General features: G+C 44.4%; 1 protein-coding gene across 1 annotated transcript in view; it reads left to right on the forward strand.

Moving 5' to 3' along the window:
• Acoxl (acyl-CoA oxidase like) overlaps positions 1-25,896 on the forward strand; it is a 297,983-nt gene that overhangs the window by 156,366 nt on the left and 115,721 nt on the right. Inside the window, exon 14 of the mRNA XM_032902341.1 lies at positions 25,035-25,124. Within this exon, the coding sequence (XP_032758232.1) occupies positions 25,035-25,124 (90 nt within the window). The remainder of the gene's footprint in view (positions 1-25,034; positions 25,125-25,896) is intronic.

The raw sequence follows: 25,896 nt of genomic DNA on the forward strand, positions 1-25,896 counted from the left end.
TACCCTCGCCTTTTGTTAGTTAAATTTCCTTTCAACACCTTTGTATATGACTATGATGCATCTAATTATTCTTACCCTTGCCGTATTCTCTCTCCCTCCCATCGCTGCTCGTTTTGCCTCTTTCCTACAACCCCCTTTTCTACATTTATATCTTTTGTTTTATTTTGTGACCCAACGAGTTTAAGCCAGGCTGCCTGTACAACTGTGGTTGCAGAAGTATACTTTGGAGCCTGGAGGGTATACGACTGAAGGCCACGATGTCTCCTACTCCAACATTCATCAACGACCAATAGTTTGCCAGGGATGGAGGGGCCTCTGAGTCCTCCCCATCCATGGGTGACTACTGAAAAACCCAGCTTTGTTCAGGCGCATTGCAGGCGATCTCTGCTACCCTGCATTCATGAATTCTGTGTCACATTCCGAAAACAGTGTTCTTGTAGCCCTTTCCAACACCTGGCTCTTCTATTCTTTCTACCTCTTCTGAGTAGTCTCTGAGCCTGAATAAATGATATAAATATTTATGGCTACGTGCTTGTCAGTCATGGCTAGAGAAGCCACAAGTCTCTTTCACTGCAAGATCCAGGCTTACAGTGGTATGTATCTATATGTATAAATGTAAATATTTAGAAGATAGTATTATGGAATGTCAACTTATGAAAACGGCAGTAGTGAATCCTCCCATCCGTGTCCCAGGGACTATGACTTCCTAGCCACGAGTTTTTGAACAGGTTTAAAGTCCCAATCATGAATTCTCTCTGTAGCCTTAAATCTATTCAGGTATCTGTCATTTACCCCTGTGACAGTCATGCCCCTAATGCTCCAGTGATTGCATTTTGCATGGAAGGTTGGAATTATGGCTTCAACTTTTCTCCTCTGGAAGCCTCCAGCACCTTCCAGCAGGCAGTAGGTATGCTATAGGAGAAAGGGGCTTCCAGTTCAGTTCCAGCTTTATTTCTCTATGTCCTGCCACCAGCATGTGTCCCACCTTATTTCTGGAGACTGAATCTTTTTCTGAACATGGAGATCACTGATTTGGTAGACAGGCTGGTCAGTAAACTCCAGAAATCCACTTGCCTCTTCAGGGCTGGGATCACAGGTGCATGTCACCACACACAGCTGCACCTGCCTCACCTCTCCAGGGCTGGGATTACAGATGCATTCACCACATACAACTGCACCTGCCTCACCTCTCCAGGGCTGGGATTACAGGTGCATTCATCATATACAGCTGCACCTGCCTCACCTCTTCAGGGCTGGGATCACAGGTGCATTCACCACACACAGCTGTACCTGCCTCACCTCTCCAGGGCTGGGATTACAGGTGCATTCACCACACACAACTGCACCTGCCTCACCTCTCCAGGGCTGGGATCACAGGTGCATTCACCACACACAGCTGCACCTGCCTCACCTCTCCAGGGCTGGGATTACAGGTGCATTCACCACATACAACTGCACCTGCCTCACCTTTCTAGGGCTGGGATTACAGATACATTCACCATACACAGCTGCACCTGCCTCACCTCTCCAGGGCTGGGGTCACAGGTGCATGTCACCACACACAGCTGCACCTGCCTCACCTTTCTAGGGCTGGGATGACAGATGCATTCACCACACACAGCTGCACCTGCCTCACCTCTCCAGGGCTGGGATTACAGATGCATTCACCACACACAACTGCACCTGCCTCACCTTTCTAGGGCTGGGATTACAGATGCATTCACCATACACAGCTGTACCTGCCTCACCTCTCCAGGGCTGGGATTACAGATGCATTCACCATACACAGCTGCACCTGCCTCACCTCTCCAGGGCTGGGATTACAGATGCATTCACCATACACAGCTGCACCTGCCTCACCTCTTCAGGGCTGGGATCACAGGTGCATTCACCACACACAGCTGCACCTGCCTCACCTTTCTAGGGCTGGGATTACAGATTCATTCACCATACACAGCTGCACCTGCCTCACCTCTCCAGGGCTGGGATCACAGGTGCATTCACCACACACAGCTGCACCTGCCTCACCTTTCTAGGCTGGGATCACAGATGCATTCACCACACACAGCTGCACCTGCCTCACCTTTCCAGGGCTGGGATTACAGATGCATTCACCACACACAACTGCACCTGCCTCACCTTTCTAGGGCTGGGATTACAGATGCATTCACCATACACAGCTGTACCTGCCTCACCTCTCCAGGGCTGGGGTCACAGGTGCATTCACCACACATAGCTTTCTGCCTGGGTGATGGATATCTGAAGTCAGGTTCTCATGCTTGGACAACAGATACTTTACTGACTGAGTCATCATGACTTTTTATAGAGAAACCATCAGCGTTGGCCTTATGTCAGTCATATTCAGAGCACGAGTGCCCCACTGGCAGCTCATTTGAGGGGGATGACAAATGTGATGTCATGTCTAGTATGGGAGCAGGAAACTTGAGAAGAGGAGGAAAAATCATACCATGTGCTAAGATATAAACCTTTCTGGCAATAGTCTTGACTTCTTCTTTCTTACTACAAGCAGTCCTCCTAACTTATGAGAGGCCCCCCTCTTAACTGCTGGCTTTCATGTTTGTCACTGTTACCTAGAATGAGTGTCATCTAGGGACGGCATGCCATTTCCTCAGTGAAGCAGTTTTAAAACCACACGCACTATGTTTCTTTTCCCAAGTGCGAAAGCAGTGCATACCTGCTCTATACCCACTGTAGAAGGTTTTGAAAATATAGAAAAGCACGAGGAAGGAAGTAAATAGATGCTACACCTGTGCTTCTAAGCAATGACTGGTTTCTGAGCCACATTCTTGCCATGCACTGTGTGTGTTTAAAGTTTGGTAAGTTCTGGCCCCTGAGACAATAAGGACAATGCTTCAGCTCTCACTTACGTGAGTGTTAGTGAGTGTTACGTGAGTGTTACGTATGACGTATGTGTAACACAGTTTAACCAACTATGGTGGGTTGAAGACACTTGGCCCATGGAAAGTGCTACTATTAGGAGGTGTGGCAGCCTTGTGGGTGGAAGTGTGTCACTGTGGAGTGGAGGTGGGCTTTGAGGGCCCCTGTACCTCAAGCTCTGCCCGGTGCAGAAAAGCTAGTCTTCACCTAGAGGTCTTCAGATCAAGGTGCAGACCTCTCAGCTCCTTCTCCAGCACCATGTTTGCCTGCCGTGCTTCCTGCCATGGTGATAACGGACTGAACTGAAAGCCAGCCCCAATTAAATCTTGCCCATTATCAGAGTTGCCTTGGTCATGGTGTCTATTCACAGCAATGGAAATCCTAACTAAAATGCCAACTTTCAGTTTTATAACTATTTATTATAAAAAATATTCCAACACCTAACTTTGGTGCTATTTTTTGTGCATATTCTGCTTTTTGTGGAACACATATTTAAGTAATATTGACACAAAGACTATACCTATTTCTTCTCCTATCAGCAATCAAACACCAAAGCTTAAGAGTTTCTAGACCAGTGGCTTTCAAGCTCTTTTGATCATGACCTCAAATAAAATACAATTTTCATTATAATCCAGAAATTCCACACATACATACATGAAAATTGGAAAAAATAGAAATTTTCATGTAATCCCATCCTGATGTGTTCTAGTAATTTCTCTTCATTTTAAGGAAAGCAAGTCACCATGCGTTTCCTGACTTCATGACCTGCTGGTGTGTCACAGTTTGCTGTTTGTAGAACACAGCCAGGCTCACTGATAAACCCCAGAGTCTTATTCTAGGTAGCTGGGGCTTCAGCACAGAGTGCATGCAGGAAGCCGCAATGTTGGAGGATGCATTGTCTAGCCCAGGCTGTGGGATGCCTTCAGTGACTGGAAGGTTTCTAATTTCATCCCTTGGTATTTAAGATTTTGTATTATCCAATTATCTCTGGAGAGACGACAATACAACATAGTAACCATTTCCCCCCACCTGCCTGGAGGAAGCACCTCACTCCTGCTGCTTCTGAGGATCCCCGCCCTCCCCAGCCTTGAAATCCTCAGGCTCCTTTTGTCTTTAAATGGATATTTTCTTAACCCGCAATGGCTCACTTTAATTACATAACCACTCAGTGCTGGGAATTACGGAGAAAGTCATAGACCGGTTGTTTTTTTATAGTGTTTTGTTAGTTCTTGCTTTTTTGGAAGAGTGGCGACAGGCTACATCTTGGAAGAGCAATACTTCATTGCTTTAAGAACTTTCTTGATGAAGTTGATGGATGCAGGTCGCAGGCAGAAGTGGAACTCGGAAATTCCATCATTTCTAACCCTTTGCTTCCAGGCTTTCGCGTCTCTGACTCGCTTCACCCTTGCAACATTGTTGGTCACTTTTTGTATGCATGGCTTTCATACAAAGAAAGAAAATGTTTCCCAAGTCTGCTATTTCGAAGTCCATGCTATTTGGAATTGTCATAGTTCAAGTTTATGTGAGCACATCCTAACTCTAATGGCTAAGTATGATTGTGAAGTAAGGACTCACTCACTGTGAGGCAGTAACACCGGGGCACATATTCTTGTCCAGAAGGTGGCCTGAAGTAGGTTCTGTGCACTGTGAGTGGCATTAGGAGACCCAGAGACTTTAGTCCCAGGATCATTAGGGGATTTCTAGCTGTGTTTGACTAACAGGCAACAGATTCACCATTATGACCTAAACAGCAGCAAAAGGTCTCTACATATGCACTGAGCTGTTTGCAAGTCACTGGACATCAGGCAAGAAAGAGTCAGTTGATCCTTGATCCACACAAGTCTTACAGCTGTCCCAGTTCTCTGCCTTGAGAGTGTTTCTAGGCTGTGCCTAAGGAGGGGAAACCAAGGCAGAACCCAGTGAACAGCCTGTGTTCAGGATGTGGAGTCGAAAGTCCAAGGAGACCAAAGCATGTGAATTCACAGGACTGTCAAACTCTACAGCAGGGTCCTGGAAAGTGACACCAATACCTCTTGAATGCCGTGTGTGTGTGTGTGTGTGTGTGTGTGTGTGTGTGTGTGTGTGTGTGTGTGTGTGTATGTGTGTGTGTGTGTGTCTTACTAAAATTCCTCCCCTGGATACGGAGTACATCTGCCATTCCTCCTAAGGCCCTAACAACATTCCCATGTATGATTCTCCCAGTCCACCCGGGGACCAGTGAGTTTAATGGGATTACTCATAGAACATGAGTACGGTTACTGATGGGAGCATGACCAGACAACTACAGGGAAAAGTCTCCGCCCAGGATGGATGATGACCACATATATGAAGAGCCCCGCCTACCTGCTCTAGTGCTCCACCCCACGCCACATCTAATGGAGACAAAACTGCCATCAATCGGCCTGTGTGTTTGGAGGAGGGTCGGTGGCCTTTCCCACCACCCCCTTCTCTGACAAAATGTTAACAATCTGCAGGCCCAATAGGGACAGGCTCTCGGCCCATCTCTGGAAGATGATGAAGGTTTGGCTCCTTCCAAGTGTGAGGGCATACCTCAAAGCTGAGCATGGAATCTCTCAGAAGCATCAGAGGAACAGTGCTTAGCGGACACACGGCCCTGGGCGTTGAGTGTTTTCTCCACCTTTAAAAAGAAATGGTCCGTTTGAATGAATCACCTGTAAAATTGGCAGCAGGTTTGTCACTGGGAGCAAGGCAAGGCAGAGGGTACAGAAAATCATTTTCAGAGGTGTAGCGAACACGCACCACAACTGCAAAAGTTAAAAGACTTAATCACCGACAGACAGGCTTTTGCCGTAGGAAACAGTAAGGGTAATTCTTGGGTAGAATGAGAAGGATCCCGGAGTGAAAAATATAAAATTAACAACTGTGTGGGTAAACAAATATGTGTTTTCTCAGTATTTAAAGCGTGCACACAACTGCATTTTGGAAACAGGTAGCCCTGACTGGTCTCCCCCTCCTCCGAGCACTGGGATCACAGGGGTGCACCCCTCCGACCAGCTTCAGTATCTTTAATGAAGATTACTTAGGCAAAAGTGATCACCTTGTAGCCTGAGGTCGAGCTGTGAGTGCGGAGCTTCCATTCCCAGACTTTTGGCTGAAACCAAGGGTGACAGAAGACTCACGCGAGTAGAACAAAGGGCAGGAGGGAGGAGGGGAACGCTCCTGTTGAAAGGTCTCAGGCTGCACATGCGGCCATGCAACAGCACTTGAATTATATATTGGGAACAGTTAAAGATGAACACTGCGGGAGTTTTCCTCGTTTGGAACATTTAGGACCAGAGCTGTTTCAGCTTTGGGGAGGGTTCCTGGATTTGGGAATATTTTCATAGACAAGACTGCTTTCGAATGCTGAAGCACTTCGAAATCCGAAACCTTTCCAGATTTTACAGCATTTGCGATTTCCCATTTTTATACCATGAGCACTGAGATCTCTGCCAGAATAATACGACAAGATTTATAACGAGCATCTGATTAAAATGGAATTTGAACAATATCAAAGTAATCAGAAAGATAGGGAAGCAGGGAACTGAGCCATAGATGTTAAGTAACTTGCTCAAGTTTAAGCACTAAATGGTGGCCCAGCCTGGCTTAGAAGCAAAGCCCCCTCCCCTTTATATCCCTGGTCCGTATGTAAATTGGGTTGTGGTGGCTCACCCTCCACACTACAAAATAGCGGAGCCCTCCCTCCCTAACCGGGAGCAACTTTAATATGATCTGTGACTTTGCAATGGTATGAACTTGAGCGAGCCCCTCACCTGCCTGAGTTTGTTTCCAGGAGTCTGTAGACAAGGGCAGTGAAAACCCATCCACTGGACCAGACTTTCTTTTTCTATTAGCCCTTTTGAGTCAACCTCCGGATGTTTCTTTCAGAGGGAGGTAACGTGGGTTGTTACTCACCCCACACCTCTTCTGTAAGCCTGGGAGGGCTAGAACTGGAGTTGGCAAGGCCAAAGCTGCTTTTGGTGTGCTACATTTAGGTATCTACTCTTGATATGCCAAACCGGCCTTGTTCAGATGGATCAGAAGATGGCCTTCTTCACCTGGCTCTGTGGGGAGCTTTACTCTCCAGCCTCCAGGAGGTCACATGGCCAGAGCCCCTGGCTTGCTTTTTGTCACCCAGATTCTTTCCTTAGAGATTAATGGAGTCACTCTAGTCCTCAGGACTGCTGCTATGGAACTTGCACGTTGCCTCTTACCCTGTTTGAGCATCTAGATTGAATTCTTTAAACCCACTCAAGAGAGGAGTGGGGAAATGGCCTTGGTTGTACATTTCCGCCTTTGTGGACATATGGAAGCGGTATCTTGCCATGGCAAAGGAACCATTGTGTTTGGAACCTCATGGTCAAGACTACATGGCTCTTCCTACTGAGGACCTCAGTTTCTCAACTCATAGATCCCAGGACCTACGTAAGCATTCAGTAAATACAGTCAGGCCTCCGTACCCATGTATCTCGTCCCTGGCTTTAGCCAACTGCAGATTGAACATATTCAGAAAACAATTGTGCCTGAACTAAACATGTTTGGATTCTTCCCTTTCTTATTATGAATTCATAATCAATGTCATATAACAAACATTTTACACAGTATTAGGTAGGAGAAGTAATCTGGAAGTGATTGAACATATTTGGGGTATGCGCAAGGGTTAAATGTAAACATTATGCCATTTTATATAAAGGACATGAATATCCAAGATTCGGTACCTGCAGAAGGTTCTGGAACGAATCCTCTAAAGTCATCAGGCAACAACCGTGCTTGGTGACAACAAAACAGATTGCACTGATGAACCCCAAGGTTTTCCTTTCCTTCTCCTGTTCTTCATCACAACTTACTGCACACAAGTGGGAGGCACCTAGTTGGGGAGGGATAAGGTTTCGGACTATGGAGGCTGAGTCCGAAGCCCCAGGGTCTATGGAAACAAACTTGGAGTTTGGGCACAGCACATGGATCTTGCCGTCTTCTTACCAGGTCAGAGCCCTTGGGTGGTAACTCTAAACATGCCCACAGCCACATCTCTGGTGCCTTGGCCCCAGAAGGTACTAACCCCGTGCTGTCTTTGAGACCAGTCTCCCTACAGGGCTTATGCCCTACCTCCACCCATGGAGCCTGTGTATTCTGCCCCTCGCTGTTCCCTTTCTCCTCTGCGTGTTCCAGAATCCGGCAAAAGCCGAATGAAGAAGTAAGGGAACAAAACTAAGCAAGCCCGAGTCTCTGAGGAGCGGTGCGATCCAGCACAATGATAAGGTTATCGGAAAACAGGCCTTGACCCTGCCTTTTAAGTCTCACATGGAGCTGCTGTTTGCTGTTCAGAGATACAGTGCAGCTGGATGAAGCCTGAGTGATTACATTCAGTGATTGCGCAACAAAACACTGAGACGATGCTTGGAAGCTAAGAAAAAGAACCGAGAGGAGTGTGACACATGGCTCCTGCTTATTCAGTAGACTTCGTCCTAAGGCTAACTCCTCAGGGACATTCAACACCACCTCATTTATCTGGCATCAACTAACCTTGGAACAGAGCCACGGCCTGACATAAACAGAACAGATCTCTGGGAAGCCCAGAGATGTCTAGAAGACTGGACTCTGCAGTGTAAGCCTCCTCCACTCCTGAAGGAGCCTGGCCGGGTTCTGCCGTGAGAGGGTCTTATGTGTTGGCGCTTGGCTCAGGTTTCTTGTACTTTGCAGAGGGAGGATTGAAGCTTTTGGAATACAAGTGGCTAAGAGCACCGGGGAGTACCTGCTAGTGCCTCAGAAGATTTCTAGGAACCATAGTTTTAAAAGAGGCTTAAAAATGCAAGAATATAGAGGACCCCAGGCCAGCCCTGAAAAGGAGTCTAAGCTCACTAGGAACACAGAAGTCACCATGTTACCCAGCAGTGCGAGCTCTGTGTGGGCAAACAGGCTAGCCCAGGGAGGGACATTGCTTGAGGGTCACCCATTCTTTCAGGTCCTATAGACGGATTATCTATAGGATAGCATTTATTTAAACCCTTATCTTCCACAGTCATCTGAAGGATATGTACCTTTCAAAACAGACAAGTAGGTCAGCTTGACTCAGATCTGTGGTGACAGAGACTGTTTGGCTTCCTGACCAAATTGTGGAGAAGAAACAGGGCCAAGAACAATCCTGGCTGGTGTCTGGGTCATGCGCTGCGAGTGGTGCTGCTGAAGGCTTCTGGCTCTCCAAGTCAGGTTGGCTGGAGGTGCATTCGTGTGTAGGGTTAGAGCCTCCTGCAGGGCTAGGGTCTGATGCAGGGTTAGGTCTGCTATAGTAGGGTAGGGTCTGCTAGAATTCGCCATAATTCAGGTAACTGAGAGGCAGGTGGAAGAAGTCCGCTACTCAGGGTTCAGTGGGGGAGATGTCAAACGTTCAGAGAAAGGTTGTTTAGGGGTCAAGCGTTGACGTTATCGTGGTCACCACAGCCAGTCTACTTGGCATCTTTCCTACTCTTCTGGAATTCATCATGATTGCTGACCAGCTCTCTGCCCTCGAGTTTATCTGTCAGACACCCCCTCTCTAAGTATCGAGGTTCTTCCAGAAGAGCCCCGCTATATTAGAGCTCCGAATTAAAACCTAGGTAGGCCTCCTTATAGACTCTCTACTGCCACTCTGAGAATTACACAGATAATAACTAGTCTGTCCACAGTGATATTTTATAAAGACAACACAATAAAAATCACCTTATGGTTTAAATAATCTTTCAACCTTATTCCAAGATGAGAGGAATCAACTCTTGCTTTTTTTAAAAAAGATTTATTCATTTATTATATATAAGTACACTGTAGCTGTCTTCAGACACACCAGAAGAGGGTATTGGATTTCATTACAGATGGTTGTGAGCCACCATGTGGTCACTGGGATTTGAACTCAGGACCTTTGGAGGAGCAGTCGGTGCTCTTAACCACTGAGCCATCTCTCCAGCCCAACTCTTGCTTTTCAAAAGGAGTTTTAACTTTTAAGTGAAGTTGCTAATAATATATGTGTGCACATATACCACGTTAGTGCAGGCACAAGCACCGTGTGTGGAGGCCCAAGGACAACACTCTGGAGTCAGTTCTGCCCTCTCACTCTGGGGTCTGGGGACCCCAGGCTCTTCTGTCTGCTGAGCCATCTCACTGGCCCAAGTTTTCATTTTTGCCTGCTTTAAGTTTTCTAAGCCCCTAAAAGGTCAAGTACCTGAGGTTGTGTAGGTATCCAAGGTGCAGGGACTTAGTTGTCCTGTGACTTAGTTATGGCTGGAATGACAAGGCATAAGAAGCCATTCCCTCAGATCTAGTGAAAGGAGGCAGGCGTTCTAAACGAGACTTTCACCTCAAACCAGGCATGGTGATATACACCTGTAATCCTGGTTCAAGGAGCAGAGGCAGGAAGATCCACGAGTTCAACACTAGTATCCTGGACTATACAGTGAACCTGCCTTGTGTGTGTGTGTGTGTGTGGGTGTGTGTGCTTCTATGTTTGTGTATGTGTATGTATATGTTTGTGTATGTGTTTGTGCATGCTTGTGTATGTGTGTACGTGTTTGTATATGTATGTTTGTGTACATGTATGTGTTTGTGTACACATATGTGTTTGTGTACACATATGTGTATTTATATATATGTGTGTTTGTGTGTGTTTGTGTATATGTATATGTTTGTGTGTGTTTATGTATATACGTTTGTGTGTGTGTTTGTGTATATGTATATGTTTGTGTTTGTGTAGGTGTAGGTGTATGTATATAACAGAGTGGCTCATAGGTGGGGACAATTTCTTAGGATGGGCGTTTGAGTTCCCAGAAAGGAGGGCTCCATGTAGGGGAGGGCTCAGTAGAATAAAATGAACAAGATAAATAAACATAAGTTAGTGTGTTTTTAAATTTAAAAATAGATATGAGACCTTCCAAACCCAAGGGTCTTGTCCCTGATTTAGGATTTTGCCTGTTTGAGTGTGTGTGTAGTGAGGCCACGGAACTTTGGGCCTTGGCCCCTGGGTCTTGTATTAATTAGTGTTTCATACTTCATTCCTATTTAGCATATTGCGTGTTTATAAAACAAGCCCGTTTGTATTTTGTTGTGACTTTGAAGTCACCGAGGAGAAATATCATCCCTCTATGTGACAGTCTCTGTGTTACCTCTGCGACAGCCTTGTGTTCCTGGGTCCCATCTTGTTAGGCAAATTAGAGCGTGCTGTAACAGGCAGTAAAACTGACCCTTGTCACTGATAAAGGAAAGAGAAATTACTACAGTGATCCAAGGATAATTAATCTCATTGGCAACGTGCCTCTAAAAATCTCAGCCCAAACTTCTTAGGGAAGAAAGTAAGTTGATTATAAATGTCATACAGAGTGGAGAGCATCCAGACCCATGGTGAACAAAGGACGAATCTGGCATGGAACCTCAGCTGCCTTGCCAGACTTAGAATCTGTTGTGTGGCTGTCTTTCTCATTCCTTTTCCTTTTGTGAGATAACTCTCTAAAAGGACACACACACACACACACACACACACACACACACACACACACACACACACACACCAAGGCGGAACCAAATGGGGTGGAGCTTCGTGAGTTGACTTCTGAGTGGTGATCATATAGGCTAAGCTCCTAATGGGTGAAAGTGAGAGGCTCATTACCAGCTTGCTCAAGCCAGAAGGAAGAATACATCTTAGGAGGGGAGGGGAGAAGAAAGCAGAAGCAGAGAAGGCGAATAGAAGAGCATGGGGGAAGTGGGGGAGGGAGGGCAGAAACCCCAGTCCCACGAGGAGAGCCAGGAAGGATTGAGAGTCCACACATGCATAATTGGTTTATAGTTTTCCGGCTTTTTGTAGGATTATCACCTGTGAGAAATAACTTTGTTTCTTCCTTTCCGATTTTTGCTTTTATTTCTTTGTCTCTTACCATGGAAGTGGTAAGGATTTCCTGTGTGATAGTTGAAGGTTAAGTACCCACATTCATGTTTTATTCTTGACTTTAACAAGGGTGTGCTTAATGCGCTGGTGTGGGGATTTTGCACAGACTGACTATTCTGTTAGGAGAGGCCTGTGTTATGACTTGAGTATGGAATGTTCCCTATAGGTTCATCTGCTTGCACATTTGCTCCCTAGCTGTTGTCGGTGCTCTTTGGGAAGATATGGACCTGTATGGCCCCCTTGCTATTCTTGCGGCTCCCTGTGAGTTGATGTAATGTGTGCAGGCCGCTTCCTGCACCCGCCACCATGTGTTCCCCACCAGGAAGGGCTCTATCCCTCTGGAGCTGAAAGCAGAAATAATCCTTTCTCCCGTAAGTTGCTTTTTGTTAGGGCATTTTATCACAGCATAGGAAATAAACTCATATAATCTGTTTTCCTCCTGATTTATGCATATATATATATATATATATATGGGTTTGCATTATAGGTTACTTTTAAAATCTGAGCTTAGGAATTATTTATCTGCATTTTTTTTGTGGTGATAATATTTTTTCTCCTTGGAATAGGTAACATGGTAGATTATATGAGTAGAGTTTCATAATATCACCAAACCTCGAGCTTGTGGCTGTAAAACAGCTTAGCTGTCCTGCTCACGGGTAGCGAGTGTGTGGTAAGTATGCTGTTGACTTGGTAATACTTGCTCAGGGTTTTCCACCTGAAACTGTGAGCGAGGCAAGCTTGTGTTTGTTCTTCTTTCTGGCACTACTCTTATCTTGATTGGACATCGAATGTATAGCTCTCAGGGCTGGGTAGATGGCCAAGAGGTTAAACAGTGTATGGGCAAGCATGAGGCTCTGATCTTCTGGTCCGTGAGTTCAGATCCCTGGGACCCACATAAAAGCCAGGTAAATATAATGCCCCAAGTCCCAGGAGGCAGGCGCAGAGGATCCCATAGACAAGACAAATCAGTAAGTTTGGGGTCAGGTGAGAGACCCTGCCTCAAGATAGAAGGTTAAGAGAAACTGAAGAAGACACCTGATGTCATCTTTGGAACACACACACACACACACACACACACACACACACACACGACTCATGTACACATTCCTTTCCCTAAAACATGCACCAATATACATGTGTACATGTATGTGTACAAACATGTACACTTGGAAAAATATCATATCACCCTCGCTGATTTACTTCGGAGTGTTGCTCTTTTTCTCCTGTTATCTGGAAAACTTTGCATAGCATTGACTCGAGTGACCTGTCCCTTGACTATCTGGCACAGCAGCTAAGGTTGTATGGTTAGCCCTTGTGGTTTCTTTCTTTCCAATTTTAGTATATGTGCTGCCGAAGCGAGCACTGTGGTTTCTTTCTAAGAACACGGCTTTACCTCTTCAGTGGCTATAAGCTACTTTCCTTTGGGGGGTCTGTTTTGGTAATTTCTGATTTTTTCTAATTTTTTCCATCTCTTTTTAGTGTTACATTTTTCCTGGCAGAACATTCATACCCCGCTTCTCCTTTTAAATCCTGATGTGTCTGTAATTATGAGCCTCTGTCACTCCTATTGACACGTGTTCTTCTCGTCTATCTGACCTCTGAATTTACCTTGCATTTATTATTTAGGTCATAATCTTCTCTCCGTTCTCTTCATTGCATCTGGTTTTCCAGTTCTGTAGATTTGGAGTTTACTTTCCTACTTACCGTATCTTTCTAAAACTTTTTGTAATTAAGTTTTTTGCATATATATGTATGATATGCATAGGCATGTCACGTGTGTTCTCAAGTGTGTGGGTGCACATGTGCACATGCATGTGGTGGCTCAAGACTGATTGCTGTCCACCTTATTCACTGAGGAAGGCTCTCTTGCTAAACCAAGGGCTCACTGTTTCAGTTAGTCTGGCTAGGCAGTTTCCTTGGGGGTTCCTTGCCTCTTTGGGATTCCAAGAACCCACATAAATGCATGCGAGCTCACCTGTAATCCAAGATTTGGATTACAGCCAGTTGGTTACAGGTGAGCTGGTATGCAGGGTGGCTCTGGGGACCCAAATCCTGGTTCCTGTCACCCAGTGAGTCACTTTCACAACCCTCTTCTAATGTCTCCCTTTAAGGGTTATTAATTTCCTTAATATCTCTCTTATTATAAACATTTAATGCTACAACTCCCCTCTGAAATACTGCTTTGACATTATTAATTGTGGTGTTATGCAGAAAACTTTATTAATTCTAAATATATTTTAACCTCCATTATGGCTTACTGACCCATATGTTTCTTGAGTGCTTTTTAATTTCCTGATGGCTGGTACTTAAAGATAGTAAGAAATGTTTGACTGTTATTAAATCTTTATTTGTGTTAGGAGCCATCTATGCACTTGGCATTCCTTACATTAATTCTGACAACAGCCATACAAGGTAGAGCTAGTATGACCCCGGTATTGTGTATGTGAAACATGGGGTCCAGGACATTTCAGCCATTTTCCCAACACCACAGAGCAGCTAAGTAGACGGGTCTCAGGTTTAGACCTAGATCATTCAGCTCAGGACAACCACTGCATAAACAGCCATTGTCTCAGTAACTCTTCTTGCTGATATAATAATTATTCTTAATATTCCACCACAATGAGAGAACGCAGCCAGTATATCACAGACTTTCAAAAATTTGTCATGACTCACACTGTGTCATCAAGTGTGGTCCATTTCCAGGTCCATCTCAAAGGCGTGTATACTAGTATCTGTGCAGTCTCCAAGGTGATCAATAGCCCAAGCTTGTTGGCTAATGACTTGTGTAACTGTGTTGACCTCAGGTTTAGATCACATTGAAGTTATATTATTAGATGATCACACAGTTAGGCTTGCCTTATCTTCCTGGTGAGTTAAGTCTTTGATTTGTAGATAATGCCGCCCTTCATCCCTAACGTGCCTTAAGGTAGGTGTGCCGTTCAGGCCCTAGAGCTGTGGTTTGGAATTTCAGAGAGCATACGCCACTCTACCCACTGCTGGAGTGTATCCTCCATGGTCTTGGGTGGGCACGGGTGGGGGGAGTTTATCATCACATATGGTAGTCCTCAGAAGGCTAGCTCATTCCAGCCTGCTGCCTGGCCTCAGCACCGGCTGCCCTCTCTGAAGTCAGGCCTGCCCTCTGTTTATTCTCAGTATTGCTGACCACATGATTTGTCCCTTTTGAAGACATTTCTCAATCATATTTGTGATGGTTTCTACTAGTACAATCTTGACAACAGTGTCTGTGCATTGGCAGAGATGAGTATCCCAAGCAAATCTGCCTTCCTCCCCATCCCTGGCTTCTTTTTCTTAAGTCACCATGTATTCCCAGTGACTCAGTCCAAAGGGTGCTTAACTACTCCAGCCCATAGTAGTATTTTTGATGACAGAGTTTCTTCCTGAGTATCCCTTTCTCTCTGCATTCTGTGCTTCTCTCTGTTCTGTTGTCTCCTCTGCCAGTCTCCTCTCTAACCTCTTGAGGTTGCTTGGAGTCTTCCTTTCCTCTGTCCCCTTAGATTCCACTTCCTTCTGGAGTTTTAAATACTTCCCTGGGGTGAGGACTGTTTCCATGCCAGACTCTAGATCCCCTATGTCCCACGGCCATTGAGACCAGACCACTGCAAACTCACACTGACTCTCACATTAACACGTGTGTTTCTTTGTGGGCCTCCCTTCTCTGATTGGCCATTATGCACTGGTAGTCTCAGGGTGCAGGGGAGTAGGGAGACTTTCGGAGGACAACTTGTCTATTGAAAGATTGGAATTAGCTTATAGCTGATGGGGGAAGGGAGAAGAAAAGACAAGGGAGAAAGTTCTGCAGTGGGAGCAGGGGGCTTCCAAGCATATCAACTACATTAGCAGACTGCCAGTCACGAAATTCCAAGAAACAGTTCTCTGGTGGGGAAACTGAAGCTTAACTGGCTTTATCATGGCATGGCCTTTGTCTCTATGGAGTTGAGTAGGCCCAAGCCTAGTTTGGGTAGGGAGTGGCTTCTCCTGCTCTGCTCTCTGAGCGATTTCTTGGATATGGACAACACTCTACTGTCTCTTATCTGGCTTGGGAAGCCACTCCTTTCTCCTGCCACCCTTCCCAGGAAAACCCTCTGAGGACTTGCAAAGAAGCAGCTTCCCTCTGCACCTGCCCATCTTACCCCAGTCCTCCACAGTGCCTTTCTGTTCCTGCTGGGCCTCCTGTCTACACCTCCACCTGGTCCAAGTCTCTCCTTTCCTCTTGCTTCCTGTGTCTGTATTCCACTCAATAGCCGAAGTCATCTTTCAGAATAAAATCAAGTGATCTTGCTCTAAACCTTAGCAATGTATTCTTTAACTTTACTTTGCTCCTAAGCAATCAGAAAGGAGGTGGCTCCTGAGCCCCTGACTGACTTGATCCTGGTCTGCCTTCTGAACCTTACCTGTAAGCCACTCTCCATATGCTTTGTGTGATCTCAGGTGTTCTCTCTCTCTCTCTCTCTCTCTCTCTCTCTCTCTCTCTCTCTCTCTCTCTCTCTCTCTCTGCCTGTATATCTCCTAATCTGGTGAATTCATTCCCGTAAGGTTCCAAGTTAAACAAGAAACCCCCTCTTAAAAAAAAACAAAACAATCAACAGCAACAACAAAAAGTAGGCCTTGTGTTGCTTAGGTTGGTCTTGAATTCCTAGGCTCAAGTTATCCTCCCGCTTCTCTCTCTTTAGTTCAAACTCTAGGCACGCGCCTATGTGTGTGAGGCCAGAGAACATCCTTGGGTGTTGTTCCTTAGGCACTGTCTACCTTTGTCCTATTAACTTAGCATCTCTCACTTGCAAAGTAGGCCAAGGATCCACCTGTCAATGATTTCCTGGTGGGGGAGTACAAACACACCCTGCTATTTCGTTTGTTTCTGTGGATTCTGGGAACTTAACTGGGTCTGAATGCACATACAGCAATCACTTTACTGACTGAGCTGTCTGTCTCCCCTGACTCATTACCACAGATTTTTAAGGATCAATTTTATTTTACTGGTCTACCCACTGATTTCTGTCTTTCTTGAGGGCAGGGCCAAGTCTGATTCATTATGGACAGCTTGGTGTCCACAGCACAAGGCAGACATTTGAGGACAGGACTCAAGAAGAAATATCCTGTGGCCCTCACCAGTTGCTAAGTTCTGAGAATGCAATACAATAACAAGAGGGCTCAAAACATGGAGGGCAGAGTGGGTCAGCTCATCATCAGCTCTGATAGACCCAGAGCTCTGGATTCAGAAGACTCAGCCCAGATGCGGGCTGCCTCCAGAAGAGTTATGGTCAATCTCCACACTCTTTCTTCTTGCTTGTAAGAGTGAATGATGGGGGCAAAGAGAAACAATATTAACACAGTACTAAGACAGCCCCCCCGGCTGGGAGGCTCTATTCCTCTGTGTGTTTCATTGGCCCTCTCTTAATGAATAAGATAAGATTGATTGCATCTGTTTCTTCTTTAAATTAACAAAATTTACCCTCAGTTTGTTTAAAAAGAGGGACAAAAGCCTGTTTCTAATTTGTTCTGATACATTTATTAAATGTAATCATCCAGTAAAAAAAAATTCAGAGATGTTGAGAACAGCAGGAAAATATTAAACTTTCAAAATGCAGAGCTTGAATCATAAAATCTGCTCCACGGGCTCTCTCTGAAATGGGACATAACCCCAGTGGCATTTGCAATTAGCTGCCGAGAGGCTCGATGTGACCCAGAGGGCCGAGAGAGGGTAGCACATCCACCCACCATGTTCCCTTTTCTCACAGATGAGATTCTGAGCTGCGTTACCCACTGAGGATTCTGTTGGCTTTTGGAGCATGGGTTTAGTCCACATTTCTTCCCTTCATCCGCTGTTGTTTTATTAAGAGTGAAGTCAGCTAATGGAAAATATTACTCACTTTTGGAGGATGACTTTTTCTTTCCCCCACTCCCTTTTTCTTTCCCATTCCCTCTATAAACCCCACCAGGAATATAGAAACAAATGCCTCACTCAGGATGCCCAAACAGAAGGAAGAAAAATTTTGCTCTATAATAAAGCCCTAAGGGGTTGTTGAATATCCGAGAATAGGAATCCCTCAGACTCCAAAAGATTGATTCATATTCATGCTATTGATGTGTAGATATAAATTACAAGCACTAATATGTATTTGTGAGGTGTGTGTGTGTGTGTGTGTGCGTGTGTGTGTGTGTGTGTGTACACATGGGGTATGTATGATACATCTATAGATGAAAATGTTCTTCCACAGAATAAACTGAACCAAACAGTACATCAAAAGATCATCCACCATGACCAAGAGATACTCATTACATCATTCCAAGGATGCAAGGCAAGGTGGATGTATGCCAATCAAGAAATGTGATATCACATTACCAGAACACACAGCAGCAACATAGGCCCTTGTCATAGATGCAGAAGACAGTGCTTGTCAAAGTTCATCATCCCTTTAAGATCAAAAATCAACAAATTTAGGAATAGAAGGAAAACTACTTCAACTCAGGGCAGGCTTATAGTTAACAGGCTGTACAGGGGAGAGTTAAAAAGATTTTCCTCTATTATCTGGAATAAAAGAAGGCAACCTGTTTTCACCACTTTTAGTCAGCACAGCGTAGAAGACTTAGCTTGAACAATTGAACAGGAAAAAGAAGCAAAGGGCCATGCAGATCAGAAAGAAGGAAGTGAAGTTGATCCTGTTTGCTGGTGGCAAGCTTATGTTAAAAAAAACTGCAATGGAGTGCTTAATAAATATTTCACAGAGTTGCAAATGAATTTAATAGAGCCCCAGGACATAAAATCAATACAAAATTAGCAGCGTTTCTACAAATCAGTGCAAAGCTATCTGAATAATAAAAAAAAAACCCAATCTCAGATATAATAGCTGCCAAAAATGACTAGGAATACATTTAAGGAAAGTGGTAAAAACCTCCGAAACAAAGCAAAACCACAGCGCAATGGTGAAAGCAATCGAAGATGACAGAGAACTGGAAATGAAGCCCCTGCTCTTGAATTGGAATAATTAATATCATTAGTACTATTAAAATGTCCGTAGGACCCAGAGTGTGAGGCCCAAATGTTAATTCTGTTCTTCACAGAAATGCAAGGAACACTACCAAAATTCAGATGGCATAAAAAAATAGAGAAGATCTGAATAGTCAAAGCAACCTTGGCCAAAATTACTAAACAGCTCAATGAGCTCCCCTGTGTGACTCTAAATCCATAGTAACCAAACAGCAAGATTCTCACATCAAACCAGACAGAGACAACAGAACAGAGTGGAGAGCCCAGAAAGAGACTTATGTGCTTACATCCAAGTGATTTGTGGCAAACGTGTGAAGGACGCATGGAAGAGAGGGTAGCTTCTTCAGCCAAGGGAAACAGGACACACACACACACACACACACACACACACACACACACACACACACACTTGATTTAGATCCTCATCTAATTAAAAACTTATTTCAAAATTGATAGAGAGCTTAAAAGTGAAACCCCAAACAATACAACCATATAGAAGAAAACACAAGATATTCATCTAAGCAAGGATGTCTCAGATAACACTCCCAACCATGATTGATCATGTCAAATTAGGGCAGAGGAAACAAGAGAGATAACCCATGGAGTGGGGGAAATACTTAAGAATTACATTTTCACAAGGAGAAAGCCTAGTGCTTGGCTGAATAGCAATAAAAAATAAAAAGGAACCCTAATTAAACATAGCGAATGAAAGGTGGAAGGTGGCTCAGTGGATAAAGCACTTGGCACACAAGCCAGAAGCCTGGAGTTGGCATCCTCGAAACTCATTTGAAAGCCAGGCAGTTGCCCCGGCCACCTATAATCCCAGGGCCCAGGAGGCAGGAACAGCAGAATCGCTGCAACAAGCTGGCAGCTAGATGCTGTTGTTTAAGCGATAACTGTCCTCACAGGCTTATACACGAGAACACTTGGTCCCGGTTGGCAGCACTGTTTGGGGAGATTATAGAACCATTATGTCCTAAAGTTTAGGAGGTGATGGTCACCGGGAGTGGGCTTTGAAGAATGGCCATAATAAAAATGATGGAAGATAACAAGTGTTGGCTAGGATGTGGGGAAGGGGCGACCCTTGTATGCTTTTGCTAGGAAAGTAAGTGAATGAGTATAGTCACTATGGAAAACAGTTTAGAGGTTCCTCACAAAGCTAAAAATAGTATCATAATATCACCTAGAAATGCCACTACTGTGCATGAGCCCAAAATAAATTAAACCACTATATTGACGGTATGTCTGCCCTCCATGTTCATTGTGGTGCTATTTGTAACAGTCAAGGTATAGAGTCAATCCATGTATTCATCAAGGAATGAAGTATGTTCGTATGTTTGTGTACATATATAATTTTACACATAAACTACTCAGTCTTAGATATTCTGTTGTGACAGAAAATGGACCAAGAGATGCTCTAGGATCACATCTAATGATGATGTCATTTTTTAAATAATTGTTTATAATCTTATATTTCTTATAATGGCCACACTTCAAAGCCCACCTCCAGTGACCACCTCACCTCCTAAACTTTAGGACCTAAATGTTCTTCTATAATCTTCCTCAAAATGTCACCAACTGGGATCAAGTATTTCTATACATAAGCCCACAGGGGACATTTATCATGTAAACATTTATCTTTGTATGCACATATGTGTACACATACACACACACACACATACTGAATTTTCTTTGTGTATGTGTGTGGCCATAAAATGAATGAAATCCTCATCTTTTATGTAGATAAACCTGTAGGACATCATGTTAAGTAGAATGATTCAGGTAGGGCTGGAAAAATGGCTCAGTGGTTAAGAGTACTGACTGCTCTTCCAGAGGTCCTGAGTTCAAATCTCAGCAACCACATGGTGGCTCACGACCATCTGTAATGGGATCTGATGCCCTCTTCTGTTGTGTCTGAAGACAGCAACAGTACTTATATATAACAAATAAATAAATCTTAAAAAAAAAAAAAAGAATGATCCAGGTACAGAAAGATAAACACTGCATGATGTGACTCATGTAAAAACTAAAAAGTTTGTGTCATGGAAGTGGAGATAGAATGGTACCGGCTGTAGCCTGGGGGTAGTTAATGGGAATGTGGTAGCGAGACATTGTTGGGAAACCCTGCTGTTAGGTCACAGTATAACATGACTGGACAGTCCCCTGAGCTCCACCCAAAATGAAAATGGAGGTCTCCCTTTCCCAGATGGAATTCCTCTTCCCTGCCTGACCTTATCTGGGGAGCCCAACCCCCACATCCTCTGCCTTAGGAATGTCACATAGTCTTTGGTAAAATTACAGGCTCAACATATTCTCTCCCGTTGCAGTAAATATTAAAAATGCGGTAACCTTTTATCCCAAGCTAGTGCCGGCACTGTGGTGCCACATGGCACTGCAGGGTGTTTTTACCTCAGTGGCTCCATGCTGCTCCCAAGTACTCTCAGACCCAGGCGGTCCACGAGCCATTCCAGCGTGGCACCTCACCACACTGGTCCCTAGAGTTAGTTCCAGCACCGGAGGGCCATATGAAACTCGCCATAATTTATCTCAGTTAGCATCTCTCCTGGTGGCTTCTACTAGCCTCGAACTCTGGTTCCAGCTACCCAGTAAAATCAGGGCTCTAGAAGTCCAGCCTGGGCTGGCCTATGACGGCTCCCTGCCATGGACTCTGTCCACACTCCCAGCAACCGCCCCCTGGTAATTAAAGTATAAACTCCCAACTACTCGGTGAAATCACTCAATAAACTGTAACTTAACAATCAGATTTATATATTAAATTCTCAATCCACACAATAAACTCACAACCAAATGATAAAGACATAAACTGCCTACCTAGATAAGATAAATTGACCTACAGAAATCCATCCTTTAAGAAATATTCATAACAACCTGTATCTATGTAGAGATGCATGGTGATGGGTCGTTTACATCTGCCTCCATGTTGCCTCTCTCTCTTTCTCCTTTTCCCTTCTCTTTCTAAAACCTCTATTCCCACCTCCCTTCCTTCTTGGCCAATGACAGGCCTTGTTTTATCTTGTGTCTGCCTTCGCTTGCAAAAAATGACATCAACCTACACTCCCCCAAGAACCTGCCTGGCAAGCACCTGGAATGTCTCTTCACGGAAACGAGGATGTCTTAGTTAGGGTTTTACTGTGGAGAAAAGACACCATGACCAAGGCAACTCTTCTGAAGGACAACATTTCCTTGGGGCTGGCTTACAGTTTCTGAGATTCAGTCTATTATCATCAAGGTGGGAGCATGGCAGTGTGCAGGCAGGCATGGTTCAGGAGAAGCTGAGAATTCTACATCTTCATCTGAAGGCTGCTAGGAGAAGACTGGCTTCCAGGCTGCTAGGATGAGGCTCTTAAAGCCCACACCCACAGTGGCACACTTCCTCCAAGGCTACACCTACTCCAACAAGACCACACCTCCAAATAGTGCCACTCCCTGGACCAAGCATATTCAAAATACCACAGAGGGGTTCCCAGGACCTTAGGCCTCAGCCAGTGCACACTTACCCTGAAAATCCCTCCCCTCCAAGGTTTATATAGCCCTTGTTCACCTCAAGTAAAATATATATCAAGCAAGCCCTTTCACTAATACTGTCTAAAGAGTTATAACACTGAAATCCTCGTAAAAGCCCCTCACCCCAGCCAAGCCCACAGATCAGGCACCTGTTGACCCACTGGACCACAACACTGGTCAAAGGTATAGAGTTACAACTAGAAACAGGAAATGTATTTTTAAGAGCTTAGTTAATAATGATATATTGTATTCTTCAAAAATATAAAGAGTATGGGTGTTATGTGGTTTTTAACCCAAATGTAATAACCACGTGAGGTGGTGTGTTGGTTAATTAGCACTGTTGTTTCACTGTGTATGTACTTGAGAATATGTTGTACGTGATAAAATCATACGCTATCTGCCAATTTTAGAAGTGTGTTTAAGGGGCTGGAGGGATGGTTTAGTGGTTAAGCGCATTTGCTGTTCTTGTAGAGGGCTGGAATTTCCTTCTCAGCACTCACGTGGTGGCTTATAACTGCCTGTCACTTCAGTTCAAGGGCATCCAATGCCCTCTTCTGGCTTCCCTGGGTACCAGGCATGCCCATGGTGCACATGTGGACATTCATATAGGTAAAACAAAAAAAAATGAATTTTTAAGAAATAAAGGATGAAGAGGCACTGAGGGCAGGGAGCTGTTGTTTGTTTGGTTAATGTTTTTAGGCCCGGGTGGTGGCGCAGTAGTTCAGCACACTGTTCTTGCAAAGGGTACAGCTCGGTTCTTAGCACCCATGTTGAGTACCTCACAACTGCCTGCAACTGCAGCTCCGTGGGATTCAATCTCCTCTTCTGGCTTCTGTGGGCACCTGCTGTGCTGTACACACACACACACACACACACACACACACACACACACACACACACACACACACACACACTTTTAAAAGGAAGGAAATTGAAATAAGAAAAGCGAAAAAGGGGAGTAAAAAAGGGAAGGGGGAAATCGGAAAAGAGACGTGAGAAAAGGAGAAAAACAGGAAACAAGACACTTGATGTAAATGGAAAGAGGAAATCATAGAGGGTGTGTGTGCTGGGGCCTTGTCAAGTAAATGAACAGAGAGGGAATCCAACAAGTAGGGACTCTGACTTATACAAACCGGTGAAACTACATAAAGGAAGTGAGAAATGTAAAACATCTGGGGGTGGAAAGGAATCCGGAAGTGAGACATGGGAAAAGGGAAGTGAGACCTGAGATATAAGAAAGGGCGTGAAATCCTGCGGGTAGGGCGGGTAGGAAAAGTGAAGTGAGAACTGAGAAATAAGAAAGGGGGTGGAGGGGATCCGGTACAGTGACTACGGCAGGCATACAGCGGATACAGAGGGTATAGTGGGTGGGAAAAGGGAAGTGAGAAATAGAAAGCCTACTGGGGTGGCAAGGAAGCCAGATGTGAGCCATGGGAAAAGGGAAGTGAGAACTGAGAATGACAAAGGGGGAAATTTGGTACATGGGTTAAGGTAGGTGCGGCGGGTGGGAAGAAGGAAGTGAGAAATAGAAAGCCTACAGGCGTGAGCCATGGGAAAAGGGAAGTGAGAACTGAGAATGACAAAGGGGGAAATTTGGTACATGAGTTAGGGTAGGTGCCGCGGCTGGGAAGAAGGAAGTGAGAAATAAAAAGCCTACTGGGGTGGCCCGGAACCCAGGTGTGGGCCATGGGAAAAGGGAAGTGAGAACTGAGAACGAGAAACGGGGGATCCTGTATGATGGGTACGGCCGTTACTGCGGGTGGGAAAGAGGAAGTGACAATGTAAACTATTTAAGAAGGGGGAGTCCAGATAAACCAGAAATCGGAAATTTTAAAAAATGGGGAAATCAGATGAGGAAGTGAGAAGTGTGAGAAGGAAAACAAACCAGATGAGAAAGAGAAGCAGAGCAGAGAAGAGAGAGAGAGAGAGAGAGAGAGAGAGAGAGAGAGAGAGAGAGAGAGAGGCCTTGCCACGGGGGAAAGCTCCTAGGCCAATGATAAGACACTCTCTCCTCTCATTTGCCTGGACCCGAACCTATGTTCTCCTGAGGGGCCGATTCTTTATGGGAGGAGTCAGACAGCGCTTGCGTAACTGCATGGCTACTTTAGAAATAGGATTTCAAGATGTGAAAAGGAGGAAGAGGAAGAGAAGGAAGAGGAAGAGGAGGAGGAAGGAGAGGAGGGAAAGGAAGAGAAGGAAGGGGGTGGGGAAGACAGGAAGAGGAAGCTAGTTAATGTGTGAGTTTACAAGAGACTCATTATTAATAATACTCATAATGTCAATGTGAGATTTTTAACCTGACTTCCATTAATCCTCAGTGTTTAGAAGGGTTGTTTCAGGGAGGAGGGAGGCATTGTTCTCTTGGACACAATACGAGTAAGCCACTAGTAGAATTCAGAAGAGTTTGAAAACAGAATATTGGTGTAATTAGTTTAATCTTTTGGTTAAATATGAAATGACCATTTGTAAATGTTTTACCAATAATGAAGACAATACCCAAAATTGTATTTGTGACCTCAAAGCTAACTAATGTGATAGATACATAGATTCTATTCTGAGTAAGATATACATGGTTATTTTTTTCTCCTTATCAATCTGTGCTTTTAATTTTAAGGAAACTAATTTTCCCATGTAATGACATCATTGCAAACTAAAACATTTCTTCTTCTTCCTCCCCCTTCTTCTCTTCCCCTACAACAGGGTTACATGATGGAAAACCGAATCTCAGGCCTGAAATGTGACACAGATGTGTTTGTAACCTTTGAAGGTGACAATGTGGTCATGCTTCAGGTAAGGGTTAGGACACAGTTATTCATTTTAAACAGCATGCTTTTCAAGATCAAGAGCTATCAAAAAAAATCCAAAGTGTTTTGTACATTTTTATCTTTATCTGATACCTTCATTTAATTGGCAGGTGTTTTCCTGTTAGGCAGTTGAACAGGGGATTGGGGTATTTGTCGTTTAGGTCATCTTTGATGTTGAAATATGTCTTTGTAGTTTCAGAAAACCGCTTGCATGTACTAAGTCAGATTTTTATACTAGCAAGGCTATTCCAATAGAGTATGCAGGCTCTGAAGATAAACCATGAAAAGCAGAATGCTAAATTCAAAGGTATGGGATGGTCATCCCTACTAGTCAACACAGACATGCATATTAGGACAAACTGGGACACTGTTCTCCTTTCTCTATGAAGTCAGCTGTGTCTGAAAGCATGCTGAGGTCTCGCTATTGGCTGAAGTAGAAGAGGGTTTACATGTTGCTATGGGACTATATGTAATTCTACCCCAGGACTCTGCCCCAGTAATCATAAATATGGAATTAAAAAAATTGAAGCAATACATTCTCACCACTACATAATTTATTATAGCAATAACTATCAATAGCAAAATGATTATGTAAATTGTACTCTGACCACTCAGTGGGGAATTATATATCACCTTTAAAATTGTACCTGCAAGCAGTTCTGCTTCTAACAGAAATGTAAAACTTATGGAAAGTAAAATGATATAAAATAGCACATAAGATATGATTGTTGTGTTTTTAAGAGAATAGCAGAGGCTGG

Source organism: Rattus rattus, chromosome 5, assembly GCF_011064425.1.
Source record: "Rattus rattus isolate New Zealand chromosome 5, Rrattus_CSIRO_v1, whole genome shotgun sequence".
Classification (NCBI taxonomy): Eukaryota; Metazoa; Chordata; class Mammalia; order Rodentia; family Muridae; genus Rattus; species Rattus rattus.